Source organism: Cervus canadensis, chromosome 27 (assembly GCF_019320065.1).
Source record: "Cervus canadensis isolate Bull #8, Minnesota chromosome 27, ASM1932006v1, whole genome shotgun sequence".
NCBI classification, from domain to species: domain Eukaryota; kingdom Metazoa; phylum Chordata; class Mammalia; order Artiodactyla; family Cervidae; genus Cervus; species Cervus canadensis.
The window spans coordinates 41138749-41154147 of NC_057412.1; the positions used below are offsets into that span (position 1 = coordinate 41138749).

The 15399-nt window shown below is 38.1% G+C and overlaps 1 protein-coding gene across 9 annotated transcripts in view; it reads right to left on the reverse strand.

Annotated features, from left to right (window-relative positions):
• LOC122428730 (ABI family member 3 binding protein) overlaps positions 1 to 15399 on the reverse strand; it is a 281331-nt gene that overhangs the window by 57554 nt on the left and 208378 nt on the right. For 5 of the 9 annotated variants that reach the window (XM_043448805.1, XM_043448806.1, XM_043448804.1 and 2 more), the window contains 5 exons: positions 13773 to 13832; positions 13144 to 13191; positions 12260 to 12340; positions 10007 to 10084; positions 1761 to 1826 (listed from right to left, as the gene is read on the reverse strand). In XM_043448805.1, the coding sequence (XP_043304740.1) occupies positions 1761 to 1826; positions 10007 to 10084; positions 12260 to 12340; positions 13144 to 13191; positions 13773 to 13832 (333 nt within the window). The remainder of the gene's footprint in view (positions 1 to 1760; positions 1827 to 10006; positions 10085 to 12259; positions 12341 to 13143; positions 13192 to 13772; positions 13833 to 15399) is intronic. The other 4 variants (XM_043448807.1, XM_043448809.1, XM_043448808.1 and 1 more) reach the window with 2 other exon arrangements.

Below are 15399 nucleotides of genomic sequence, written 5' to 3' on the forward strand. Positions count from 1 at the left end.
AGCTTTTTAAAGGAAAAGCACTAAGTATATTGCAATTAAGAGAATGAGTTCTAGAGCCAGACTGCTTGCCTTCGACTCCACTTCCTAGCCCTCTTTAAGCCTTAGCTTCTTCAACCTAGCCTCACAGGACACATGGTAAGCACCCACTCACCATTAGGCGTTACTGTTACTTTTCCTCCTTATTTTGTAGAAAGGTTTAATATAACTAACCACACATTAAGTTCTCAACAGTTATCATGATACAAAAGTCACATGGAGGTGTATATATTTTTTTTTTTTACAAAGATTTCTGCACCTGTTACATTTAGGAGTTGCAGGATTACTCAAAAAAAAAAAAAATATATATATATATATATATATATATGGGTTCCTCCATAAACCAAAAGATATATATGTATTTGCTATTTCTTCCATGTGCCCAGAGAGATATTCATCAGGAATGGTAGCTTATAAGCCATTTTTGACACTTAGAACTTTAAAACTTCTTAGAATCACAGAGTAGAAAAAGGACAGAAAACATCAGAGTCTCTGGTCCAACTTGTATGTTAGACTAGGAGTGATTTACATGGGTCAAATTAACCCCCAAGTTAACTTTCCCTAACAAGGTTCAGTGAGGGAGAGCCTCGATCTTTTGACGACTTTGGTCGTTTCAAAGCATTTTCTGGGAACTCCCTGATGGTCCAGTGGTTAGGGTTCACCACTTTCATTGCTGGGGCCTGGGTTCCATCCCTGGTTGGGAAACTAAGATCCTGCAAGACTGCAGAGTGGCCAAAAAAGAAGTTTTTTTTTCCAGTTTAACTATCATTTTACTGTTGATGTATATGACCTGTAAAACGTGTGTTTGCTTGTTTTTATATGAAGTGAGTCACTTGTTGTGTCTGACTCTGTGAACCCATAGACTACAGACCATCAAATTCTCTAGGCCAGAGTACTGGAGTGGGTAGCCTTTCTCTTCTCCAGGGGACCTTCCCAACCCAGGTAAAAGTATTCTTGTAGAACAAGAGCCTTTCATACTGGAAGAGATCATCTTTCCTTAAAAGATAACATTTGAAACAAAATACATCATAGCTATTGCTAATGTTATCTCTATAACTGCCATGGAAAACTGAAGGAGGGAGAGAGAGTGTGTGTGATTTAGGCAAAAATACTATTTTCAAAATGATTTTATATTGTTAAATTTCCATAGTGGTCTCTGAATCTGCTTGTCCTTAAAAAATTTCAGTCAAGTCTTGTCGCTTCCGTGGATTCATGATTACCTCTCCACTTACCCAGAAGGATCAGAATTTTGTATGTAATTTATTTCAGTTTCAGGATATATAGCCCTCATTTGGTCATTTGGCTGTTTCAATACATTCTTTTTTTGGTCATGCTTCACAGCATGCAGGATCCTAGTTCCCTGATCAGGTATCAAGTCTGCACCCCTTGCAGCGGAAGCTTGGAGTCCTAACCACTGGACCACCAGGGAATTCCTCAATACATTTTATATCTTCTTTTTTTCAGTCAAGTGTTAATCACTCAGTCGTGTCTAACTCTTTGCAACCCCATGGACTGTAGCCTGACAGATTCCTCCATCAATGGGATTTTCCAGGCAAAATTACTGGAGTAGGTTGCCATTTCCCCCTCCGGCAGATCTTCCCGACCCAGGGGTCGATCCGGGTCTCCTACATTTCAGGCAGACTCTTTCTCGCCTGAAATACCAGGGAAGCATATCTTCCTAGGTATGTTGATTATTTAGATCATCAGAAAGAGCAACAACTTACCAGGTCTGATGTGTGGCTTGTCAGGTGTTCTGGGCCTCATAGTAGTAGTATACAATCTGTGTGGTGCTGAAACAGAGGAAACTCAGATTTAATAACCAACACTCCCAAGCCCCCAAATGGAGATTCAGTACTCTACAGACCAACAACTTGTACACTTTGCATGGAAGCATAAAGAACATTTTTAAATCTGCAAGTATGCATTAGAGCATTGATGCTAAAGGAAAATGCATGTTTAGTTGCTCAGTTGTGTCCCCCTCTTTGTGACCCCATGGACTACAGTCCGCTAGGCTCCTCTGTTCATGGAATTCTCCAGACAAATACTGGAGAGGGTGGCCATTTCCTTTTTCAGGGGATATTCCTGACCCAGGGATGGAATCTGGGTCTCCTACATTGCAGGCAGATTCTTTACTGTCTGAACCACCAGGAAAGCCCTCTAAAGGAAAATAAAGCAAGTGAAAATATTCATGACTGGAAATTAAAGATGCGCACAGTCAAAGTAAGGTAGCCCTTAGGTAACATGTGTTAAGGATTAGTCACCAATTAGTCCATGTTTTCAAGGGCATTAATTTCACTACATGGTTGCTTAATATGGTAAATGTAGAAGTCAATCATCTACCCCTTCATCCATCCATGTATCTGTCCATCTGTCCATCAACCCATCCATCTGTCTATTCACATTTCTCTACCAGGGAGTCATTGTGGAACAATATTTTGCCAAAGAAGACAACTAATCATAATGGCAAAAAGAAAAATAGTTTTAGGTATGTAAGAATAAAAGAGTAGAAACACGTGGTCTCTATCAAATTGTCTTAGCTCGTGAACCTGAAGTGAATAAATACTCACTTAGTGCCATTCATTAAAGCTTTGTGTGTTAGTTACTCAGTCGTGTCCGACTCTTTGTGACCCCATGAATGGCAGCACACCAGGCCTCCCTGTCCATCACCAACTCCCAAAGTCTACTCAAACCCATGTCCATCGAGTCAGTGATGCCATCCAACCATCTCATCCTCTGTCATCTCCTTCTCCTCCTGCCCCCAATCCCTCCCAGCATCAGGGTCTTTTCCAGTGAGTCAGCTCTTTGCATGAGGTCGCCAAAGTACTGGAGTTTATAGGCTTTATGAAAAGGCAAAAAGACAGGACACTGAAAGTTGAACTCCGCAGGTCGGTAGGTACCCAATATGCTACTGGAGATCAGCGGAGGAATAACTCCAAATAGAATGAAGAGACAAAGCCAAAGCAAAAACAACACCCAGCTGTGGATGTGATTGGTGATGAAAGTCAAGTCTGATGCTATAAAGAACAATATTGCATAGGACCTAAATTCATCTTAGGTCCAGGAATCAAGGCAAATTGGAAGTGGTCAAACAGGAGATGACAAGAGTGAACATCGACATTTTAGGAATCAGCAAACTAAAATGGACTGGGATGGGTGAATTTAACTCAGATTATCATTATGTCTACTACTGTGGGCAAGAATTCCTTAGAAGCAATGGAGTAGCCATCCTAGTCATCAAAAGAGTCCGAAATGCAGTACTTGGATGCAATCTCAAAAACGACAGAATGATCTCTGTTCGTTTCCAAGGCAAACCATTCAGTATCACAGTAATCCAAGTCTATGCCCCAACCAGGAATGCTGAAGAAGCTGAAGTTGAATGGTTCTATGAAGACCTACAAGACCTTCTAAAACTAACACCAAAAAAAAGATGCCCTTTTCATTATAGGGAATTGGAATGCAAAAGTAGGCAGTCAAGAAATAGCTAGAGTAACAGGCAAATTTGGCATTGGAGTACAAAATGAAGCAGGGCAAAGGCTAATAGAATTTTGCCAAGAGAACGCACTGGTCATAGCAAACACCCTCTTTCAACAACACAGGAGAAGACTTGCACATGGACATCAGGAGATGGTCAATATTGAAATCAGACTGATTATATTCTTTGCAGCCAAAGATGGAGAACCTCTATACAATCAGCAAAAACAAGACCAGGAGCTGACTGTGGCTCAGATCATGAACTCCTTACTGCGAAATTCAGACTTAAATTGAAGAAAGTAGGGAAAAGCACTAGACCATTCAGGTATGACCTAAATCCAACCTCTTAAAATTATACAGTGGAAGTGAGAAATAGATTTTAGAGATTAGATCTGATAGAGTGTCTGAAGAACTGTGGATGGAGGTTTGTGACATTGTATAGGAGGCAGTGATTAAAACCATCCCCAAGAAAAAGAAATGCAAAAAGGCAAAATGGTTGTCTGAGGGGGCCTTATACATAGCTGAGAAAAGAAGAGAAGCTAAAGGCAAAGGAGAAAAGGAAAGATTTTTTGAATTTGAATGCAGAGTTCCAAAGAATAGCAAGGAGAGATAACAAAGCCTTCCTTAGTGATCAGTGCAAAGAAATAGAGGAAAACAGTAGAATGGGAAAGACTAGAGATCTCTTCAAGAAAATTAGACATACCAAGGGAATATTTCATGCAGAGATGGGCACAATAAAGGACAGAAGTGTTATGGACCTAACAGAAGCAGAAGATATTAAGAAGAGGTGGCAAGAATACACAGAAGAACTATACAAAAAGGATCATCATGACCCAGATAACCATGAATGTGTGCTCACTCACCTAGAGCCAGACATCCTGGAATGCAAAGTCAAGTGGGCCTTAGGAAGCAACACTACGAACAAAGCTAGTGGAGGTGATGGAATTCCAGTAGAACTATTTCAAATCCTAAAAGATGATGGTGTGAAAGTGCTGCACTCAATGTCAGCAAATTTGGAAAACTCAGCAGTGGCCACCGGACTGGAAAAGGTCAGTTTTTATTCCAATCCCAAAGAAACACAATGCCAAAGAATGCTCGAACTATCACACAATCGCACTCATCTCACACACTAGCAAAGTAATACTCAAAATCCTCCAAGTCAGGCTTCAACAATATGTAAACAGTGAACTTCCAGATGTACAAGCTGGATTTAGAAAAGGCAGAGGAACCAGAGATCAAATTGCCAACATCCATTAGAGTATCAAAAAAGCAAGAGAATTCCAGAAAAACATCTACTTCTACTTTATATGCTACACCAAAGCCTTTGACTGTGTGGATCACAATAAACTGTGGAAAATTCTTCAAGAGATGGGAATATCAGACCACCTTACCTGCCTACTGAGAAATTTGTATGCAGGTCAAGAAGCAACAGTTAGTATTGGATATGGAACAACAGACTGGTTCCAAATCAGGAAAGGAGTACGTCAAGGCTGTATATTTTCACCCTGCTTATTTAACTTATATGCACAGTACATCATGAGAAATGTCAGGCTGGATGAAGCACAAGCTGGAATCAAGATTGCCAGGAGAAATATCAATAACCTCAGATATGTAAATGACCCCACCCTTATGGCAGAAAACGAAGAACTAAAGAGCCTCTTGAAATGATAGAGGAGAGTGAAAAAGTTGGCTTAAAACTCAACATTCAGAAAACTAAGATCATGGCATCCGGTCCCACCACTTCATGGCAAATAGATGGGACATCAAAGGAAACAGTGTCAGACTTTATTTTTTTGGGCTCCAAAATCACTGCAGATGGTGACTTCAGCCATGAAATTAAAAGATGCTTGCTCCTTGAAAAAAAAACTATGACCAACCTAAATAGCATATTAAAAAGCAGAGACATTACTTTGCCAGCATAGATCCATCTAGTCAAAACTATAGTTTTTCCAGTAGTCATGTGTGGATGTAAGAGTTGGACTATAAAGAAAGCTGAGTGTTGAAGAATTGATCCTTTTGAAGTGTGGTGTTGGAGACGACTCTTGAGAGTCCCTTGGACAGCAAGGAGATCCAACCAGTCTATCCTAAAGGAAATCAGTCCTGAATATTCACTGGAAGGATTGATGCTGAAGCTGAAACTCCAATACTTTGGCCACCTGATGTGAAGAGCTGACTCACTGGCAAAGGCCCTGATGCTGGGAAAGTTTGAAGGTGGGAGGAGAAGGGGATGACAGAGGGTGAGATGGTTGGATGCCATCACTGACTCAATGGACATGAGTTTGAGTAAGCTTTAGGAGCTGGTGATGGACAGGGAAGCCTGCTGTGCTTCAGTCCATGGGGTCACAAAGAGTCGAACATGCCTGAGTAACTGAACTGAGACTATAGCCTGCCAGGCTCCTCTGTCTATGGAATTCTCCAGGCAAGAATAGTAGAGTGGGTTGCTACTTCCTTTTCCAGTAAAGCTTTAGGGATAAATGAAAATTACCTCTGGGGTCCTGCTCATCAAGGGAGGGTGAGAAAAGATCAAGTATTCATAATTCCCAGGGACCAACATGCCACCTTGTTACTTTCTGCTCCTGTTATCCAGGGCCTGACACAGTGTGAACCATTAATGATGACTTGTCAAACACATTTGAAAAATGAGTAACCATTGTAAGCAGGCAAATTCATGAGAAACTCAGCTGAAATATTTTTGCTCCCTATCTGTTTTCCTTTCCTTTCCTTTTTTTTTTTTAAACAAAGGTTATGTTGTTTATTTCCATTTCTGACACAAACCAGTACTCTGTAAATGTGTGCTTTTCTTTCTTCTTTCTTTATATTTTTGGCCACATAGCATGCAGGATTTTAGTTCCTCAACCAGAGATTGAACACTAGTTCCCTGCAGTGGAAGGGTGGAATCTTAACCACTGAACCACCAGGGAAGTTCCTCTATAAGCTTTTAAAGTGTGCATCCATCCTGGAATGTGTCTATCCTCATCTTCCCTCCTCTGCTTGCCTCAACATACCACATTGCCTCCTGCCACCAACTTTCTTGGTAATGCTTTAGCTAAGACTGGAAAAAATTTTTGTGCAAACTTTGTAAGTAGATTACACTGTTTCAGTGATTTTGTTCACATCTTGAGTGGGTATTTATGTAACCATAAATCAGCAAATGCCTTGCCTACCACATTAAAAAAAATACACCTGCAAAACAGATTATAATGTAGCTCATTTATAAACTTCCAGTATGAAGACTGATGAGCAGAATTTTGCCAAACTTCAGGCCAAAAACAGCAGACACGTACTGAAATTCTCTGTAGGTTTAACATAGGACTTTCAACATGTAATAGCTAGAGTGAACAGAGGAACTGATGTTATTTAAAAAAAAATCAGTTCTCACACACCCTAAAATATGTGGTGACGACTTGCAAATGTTTTTCTTCAATTTTCTTTGAGAGTGGTAGGGTTCCCTGTCTGTTGAACATACTTCAGCTCTCTTGTTAATTTCTTCAATGTTAGAGTGTCTTTGCTTTAAGAAATATAAAGAATCATGGCCCTATTAGTATCTTTCTAGAATATATATAAATTTTAAAACTTTAGAAAGAAACTTTGAGCAGAACACAGAAATAATCAGTACTACATTCATTATTTCTAAGCCACAGGATCAGAATTTGTTTTTTTCTTTTTCTGTAGTCTTTACTTATATTTTGAAAGAACTTTTCATAAAGGAGTTGAAATATAACAAGTTTAGGCTGTGAATTACATATCTCATCACCAGATAATACAGGGCCTTGAGAAAACTGCTTGAGGGTTTCAATTTTAAATTAAAAAAAAAAAAAAGATGAAGACACATTGTGAGGATGTAATATTGTAAATATCATCTCTACACAGCTTTTGGTGACTGATAATAAAAATACTTTTAAAAGATAGCTTCATATCTAAAGAGTTTTATAAAATTGTTTAAAAAGAATACTAAAAATAGTTGACAAAGAAAACATAAAAAATAGAGAAACAGGGATTATAGGAGAAATATTTTTAAGGACCTTTGTTTTGCCCAGTATTGGGGGAGGGAAAGAAGGGTACAAATTTCTCTGGGTGGCATAAAGATCAGAGGGCTGAAATAGATAATCAAAATGCCCCTGGAGGGACTTCCCTGGTGGTCCAGTGGCTAGGATTTCATGATCCCAGAGCAGGGGGCCCAGGTTCTATCCCTGGTCCAGGAACTAGATCCCACATGCCGCAACTAAGACCCAGCGCAGCCAAATAAAGTAAGGGTTAAAAAAAAAAATGTCCACAGGATGCCCCTGGCCAATGGATTTCTACCATGGCTTGAGATAAGAGGAGCAGAGGAGAGAAGCTTGAATATGTCAGGGTTTCAAATAGAGCTGCAGGAAATTGTCTCAGCAGACAAAGAAGCAAGAATGGCAGAGAGGGATGGTGCTGGAGAGCCTCCTAGCACATTTGTGCTGTAGGTTTTAGGCTTTAAGTTTCTTTGGAGCACTGGGGCCTCACTGCTGAGGGCCTGGAGACCAAAAATCACAAGGGACGGGCGCACAAATGGAGATCAAGAGGAACGATTTCATTCTCACAGCATCTCTCAAGTTGCTGTGGGCCGTCTTGTGCATCTCACGCCTACTGTTAGAAACATAACATGCCAAAAACAATACGATGGACCAACCTCCTCGTTCACAATGCTCAGGCACGCGTTTATGAGGGTTGGGTCAGGGTTGGGTCAAAGGGTGATCGAGGACACACAGGAGGGTGCTGTTGCTAAAGCTCACCCTCTACCCCCAAGCAGGGGTACTGGCCTGGGCCATGTTGGAAATGCATTCCTGGTGAGCCCCCTTTAAAGGGCCTTGGCACAAGTCTAGAAAAGTGTGGATCCCAGAGTTGCATAGGTTAGGCTAAGAATCCTCAGAACACAAGAAAATGATTAAAATGCAGTATGTAATATAAATATGTTAAGATAATTCATTGAATGATATCAGATCTTGAATATACATCCAATCAACTGTGAAATTCATCTATAAAGCCAAGTTCTAGAAGCAATTTGATAAAAATATTGATATTCCCATTAACGTAAGAGGAAGCAAAAACAAGAAAAGAACATGCCTATTATCTTTTATTCTCAATTCTGAAATTTACAAGGCTCTAAAAGCTGAAATCTTTTTCTCATTTGGCAATACAACCTGAAGAATATTTATCCTGCTTATTGTCAATACATATTTTCCTGTAAAAACATCAATGTGTTTGATTATGAGAATCCAGCTATCTTCTATTAAGCCAGACATTAAAGAAGTTTGCAAAACCACTAAAAAATAAATATAAAGATCAGTATGGGATATGGTTGCAATAGGATTGAACATCTGCTGTTAATGTCTGAAACTGATAATGAGGGTGTGGGAAAACTGCTATTACACTAGGCTCCTTACTTCTGTGTATATTTTTTAAATAAATAAAAGTTAACAAACAGAAAGGCAATAAAATAAATAATAAAATTAACATTTAAGCCATTATAAAAATGAAACAAATTCAAAAGACTTAGAAATTTTACAAGAACTGCCCTATACCATAACGAGTATTCTCAGTCATGTTCATTTAGAATAAGTACTGCTCTACTTGTTATAAAATATATCCCTTAAAGGTAGATATCTTTTATTATCATTTCCTCTTATTGCTATGTCTTTTTCTACCAATCCCTCCCTCCAGTATAACTGACAATTGAGAAAAATAAATTTGTCTTGCAACTCTTTAAAATTTATTTGCTCTCATTTTGGGGGGCTTCCTTCCACATGCTAGAGGTAGAAATGGGCAAAAGAGGGTTATTAAGAAAAAAAAAAGGAAAAGAAAAAAACACAAAAATATTTGAAATCTGCAACTGGTTACAATCCAAGTAAGAAAGAAGTATATAAAAGGGAAAGATATCTGAGACCATGAAGATGTGAGAAAAAGCTTTGTGTAGGCGAGTTGACTTCCCAACAAGCAGAAAGAAGAAATAATATAAGGAAACCCCAGAGCAAACCTTCCTGGATGTTTTAATATTAATTCATCATTAAAAATGATTTTCTTGTTACTAGTTTCCTTTCTCAGGCTGCAGTATCAATGAGCTCATCAGGTTCTGGAGATAGGACAAACAGGAAAAGAGGTAGAGAAAAGTAGGAGGAGAAGGAGGAAGGTAACACAGATTGTAATTTATCAGATCTGGAAAATGAGGGGAAAGAAGGTAAGGCAAGGAAAAAAAAAATAGGAGCTTACATTCTTAGTCATTATCATCAACTGCAAAGAACATTAGCATTCAAAGCAAAGCTCTAACTAAAGAGACTGTCTTTCCTACATTCAACTGGTAATCATATAAATATTACCAGTTTATCAAATACTTGGCTGATGTCCTGTACCTATGAAGTAAAAAAAATTTAATCTAACTCACTGTGATGAAAATTATGTTTCTTAAAGGAAAATTTTCTTCCTGCTTAAACAAAGAAGGAAAAGCTACTATCCAGAGGTAGGGAAATAGCTTTACCCTGAGTTGTCTTTGCCAATTCAGTTGTTCGTGGAACTTTCATTGTGAAGAGTTCTTGGGTAGACTGGTCTGTTTCTGCCGGGGAAAACACAGTAAGATGAATGACTTTAAATAAATATCATTAATGAACAAGTAAAAAAAAAACAAAAAACCCCACACTCTTTTCTTCCCCATGCAATGATAAAAGGGTAAATTGAATTTATAACTATGCCCAGTGATCATCTTATTTTAAAGTTACTGGTACATTTCAATAACTCTGATTTCTTATATTTACTGTCTCCTTGCACTATTATATTAATGATTATTATAAGGATCTCCAAAAGCTTTTAGTTCAGGATCAGTTTAATGATATTGGACTTGGCTATAGTCTTGGATATGCCTCCTGTCTTATGTATCATTGCATTCATGTTTCCTTCTATTTTACGAGCGTCACAAGTTATTTAGGTGAGCTGGAAAAAATAGATCATAGAAAATAATGTGCATTTATACCACATAAGAATAAATATTCTATTTATCTTACATGAAAAGCAAAGTTTATTGACATACACATTACTCCTAACAAAATAAACACCCCTATGTTATCTTGCAATAATTACAACATCATACTGACAGAGCAAATTATACTGTTCACTCTGCCACATACTGGATCCAAGGAAATATTTGGTGAAAATAATATGCTGTCATCTTATTTTCTGCCTGTTTTATAATCTAGATTCTGCTCATACATAATTGTGGTAGTTGGCCCAATAAACTAAGATATAGATTAAAAAAAAAAAAAAAAGCAAAAAACCCAGAAGTGGAATTTAGATAATTAACATATTCAGCAGTGGTTCTTGATAAGTACTTTTGACTTCCTCTCATGGGTAATGCTGACTTTGAGGGCCGATGCTATAATAGATAAATATTTGGTAATTAGGATATATTCGCTCATTCAGTTTTGAGTATTTTCCTTCAAAAAGGATTCCTTTTAAAATGGGATCAGTAACTTTATTTCACACACAAAGAATGGGTTTACCTGAAAAGGGATGAAGGGAGGAAAGAAAAGCCACTGATTTAAACATAGCCATGTGGGATGTGGTGACAGGCAGAGGAACCAGCAAACACAAGCTGGGAATTCTTGCTTTCCTGTTCACATTCAGCCAAGTCGCGGGCAAACTAGGGTTTCCCACACAGTGAAGACATTGATGCTGAACTCCTCGAAAGCATGGCCAGCTCATCCCAACCAGTCTTCCTGACTCATCCATCCACCTGTGTTTCTTCAGGCCACCCACATGTTCATCAGATGAGTCTGGCTACCATTCTCTGTATGTGCCTCTTCCCCATCTCTCTTTAACCTGAAGAGCCCTTCATACCTTTAACTCTCATTCCAACTGAAGACCTAGCATACATGTCACTTCCTCTGTGAAGCCTTCCCTGATACCCCCAGGTAGTTTTCTTGTTCAGTGTCCCACTAATTTCTCTATGATCTCATTGTAATGTATAATACGAGAGTGAATTCCAGGAGCTCTGACAACTGAGAACGTGGGTTCCAGTTTGGCTCTGATGTTAGCTCTTTCTATGCCTCAATTTTCTAATCTGTAAAATGGGACAGTAGAATCTACATCACACACTTGTAATGTGTCTTAAAATAAAAAAATGTGTGGAACACTGGGTAGCACAGAGGAAGCACAATTATTGCTAAATCCTGTCTTTGTATTAGATGGCGATCTCTCCAAGGTAAGGACTTACCTTTAAAGCGGTTGTATTTTGGGATTCCCATTGCTTAGCATTGCACTTAACACTATAAGATATTCAGATTTCAAAAATAAAAATTTTCTTCCCAAATACAGTTTCAAATATGGAAAAAGCAACAAGAAAATATAGCATTGATATACACTGGGAAGATTTTTTTTAATTTATTCTTTAATTGGAGGGAAATTGCTTTACAAGGTTGTACTGGTTTCTGCCACACAACAACGCAAACCAGCCATAATTATACATATATCAGGAAGATTCTTTTTCCAAAAAAGTAACTGAGATTTTGTTAAGATGTTTTAAAACATTCTCATCTTGTATTGGAAATCAGCATAAATATGAGAAGGACAAATACACAATTAATGTAAAAGAGTCAAGTGAAATGGATATCTTTTACAGTGATAAAAAGAGACCCTCTATTGTTTGGAATACCATGAACACAACGTACATACGGCTTCTTTAAGGGCAATTCCTAAAATGTAAAGTCCTCAATGGACTGAATATGAAAGCAAAATTTACCGAGAGTGGTTTGTAGTTCCTCTTGGCTAGTACTTGGTGAAATCATAGGAATCAAAGGGCTGCCTCGTGTCTCTAAAGGAGCTGAAAAGACAAGTAAGTACCAAGGCTGTCAATCTTTAGCTTCAAAAGCCAGCAACCAGCCAAAATAATATTACACGAGATTCTGTTACTTGAAATACAAAGAGGAGAACATTAAGTGGGTCATGGAAAAGAAAGTTAAGTGTGCATGGAACCTGTGGAATATCAGAATAATGGTTCTCAACTGTTTTTTTTTTTTCCCCCACCAGGATAGATAATAAACAACATTCAGTGCCTGACACACTCCATGACCCTGCCTGGTTAGGATGGGTATGGGTTAGACACAGTTCTAGGTCTGTCATCTGCGTCTCTCCCCTCCAAGAGAGCACACGGGATCACCCAGAGGAGAGGATATCATCACTGTAGCAACCATCTGGAGTCCGCTCAAATTTATTTTTAAAAATAAACCAGTGGCAAATTTTAGTATTTTGATCTATATAATAATTACTTTCCAGAGCCTTCCACAGCATGCTACTGTGTTGTTAAGGCCACAGCTGAGAACCATTAAGCCGGCAGAAATGTTAATTATATGGGCATGAGTAAGGTGGGATCGTTTTGAACACAGATAAATGAGGTAGGTGAGGATGAAGGTGGTAATGAGTTGTCTTAAGGTGGTCTTCAGAGCAAACCTTTAAAACAGTGAAACCACTGCCTTTCTATTCTGAAAAGGGTAAAAAATAATGAGAATGAAACAATGAAGAGGACTGAGAAGGGAGGATGTTTCAATGTGATTGTTTGAGAAAGGCCTGCAATCTTGATGGCAGCCAGGAAAATAATTAGAGTGGGTCAAATGGAAAAGCCATTACCTAGAGTTGTTTCTGGCAGATGGATTCTAAAGGTAACAGGTTGCAGAACTAGGCCAAAAGCAAACCAAAGAAATATATTTATGAGAATTACTACCTGGAGTAAATCTAGTTTCTGTGTCTCTACAATGCACCCATCTGAACATTTAAACATTCTCTTAGAGAATCAGAATAAATATAAGAAAATTCAGGTGACACCCAGGGAACTTAGTTTGGCTAAAACTTTAAAGTTTTCATTCACTGTCACTATGAGGAAAATTTGGGTAGGCACCCATATTTTTAATTTAAAAGTACACCCACATTTGGATGTAGTTATATTTACATCCTGAAAAAAGGTGAAAATGGTTGACTCAGTTAATAATTATATCTTATAACTTTAGCATGATTTCCTATTCAATAAAAACACTTTCAGGGAAAATAAACTAATTAGACCCTATTCCCTCATGGGGGAAATATGTTAAGCAGATTGTATGAGTAAATATTTCTCTAAAGAAATATTTAGATAGATATTTTCTATCTAAAATTTTCTGAGCTTCTTCTACATATCACCCTCATTACAAAAATATATTTGCCTCAAGTATATTTTTTGAAAAATACACTTCCTAACTGGGAGAATAAAACAGTGCATTTACCAGGTTCGCTCTGAGAGACTTCGGGGACTGGTTTATGGGGAAGGAGCACATCTCTTGGAACTGAAAGAAAAAGATTATAAATCACTGTGCATTCTAAATGCCATACCTGGAGTGAAACTCAACCCACAGACATAAAACCCTGGGAAGCATGAATGAAGTAAAGATATTTCACAATGGCCAAAACACTAAGGCAAGAAAAGAACTGTCTTTCCAAAATGGAAGATGTCAGTGTATTCGGGAAGGTTCTAGCAGCAGTAAAACAAAGTTGGTCACGGTTCATTTTGAAGATTCTATGGAGGGGAAAAAAAGGAAGAAAAAACTGATTTAATTAAACATAAGAAGGTTATCTCCCTAAGTTATCTTCAAAATAAGAAGTCAGCTTTTGTCTGAAGTGGCTAGCTGCCATTTGATATTCCTGCTAAAATTCCACCAACAGAAATAGGAAACATTATTTTAAAGAAATGGGCTGAAAGTTGGGGGAAACGGCAAGAAAAGCAAAACTCTTGAGGATCTAAAAAGAGAACAAAACTTTATTCTAAAAGGCATGATAGTTATGGGGAGAAAAATAGAGCAAAAGGAATCAGCCACTTGTTAGAAGACACCACATGTAAAGGTGATAAGAGTGCTTGTTAAGTAGTAAATGTTAGATAAATTTTGCCATTTTTGTCATTCTTAGTGATGTGGCTTCTAGTATAAGCATTAGGGACTCCTGGCATGAAAACAAGGGAGACAAATGTATGCTAAACTACAAGCCTACTCCTATTCAGTTCTGATCTACAGTATGTTTTTAATACCTGTGTCCAGTTCTACTTTGGAAAAATAAAATGGTAGGCTGGGAATTGATGCCTTATCTCTCATTGGGGAAAATATCAGGTTGACTTGCCTATTGTTAATACCAGATTTCTATGGCAAATCTCCTTTCAGGAACAATATAATGTATTTCTTTGACTCAGTTTCCCCACAAGGAAGTCCGTGTCAACCCTACTCACTCACTGAAAAGTTTTCCTACCACACTAAATTCATAAATACCCTTAGCTATGCAGTGTAACTTTCTTGCATCTTATATAGTCCTGGAGGGGAAAAAAAGTAGGATTCAGGCTAGAATTCTCCCTCTGAGAAAGATGAAGAAAAACCTTTTGCATCACAAAGTGGACAAGCACAACATTGCCATTTGTGCAGAAAAAAAGATCATATAAAATGGACATTCATTTTCTTTTATGGCTCTTGGAGATTACATTTAATGTGAATGTCACATCTGTTCTTAGTCTAGGCCACTGAGTAAGTACCGGTGAAATCACAGTTGTGGAATTTGGTCCATTGGAAAGAATGTGACTCTATTAGAACTTCTATGAGCTAAAAGATAACGACCAGGAGAACTTGAAATGTGGATTTTTGTTTGTTTTAAAAAGGTTCACTTCAGAAAAGATAAGTGGTGGACAAAGTTAGAGAAAACCTGTCATAATGGTGAACATTTCACCACTGCTAGTCTTTTTAAAGATTCAAGGAGTAAAACATGAAGAATTTCCAGCCGTAAATCAAACTAACTGTTTATCCATAGGGTGAGGGAGAAGGCACTCTGATGTGGCTCTGAGAAGGTCATGGCCATACAAAGCAGCCTGTGGTTTAT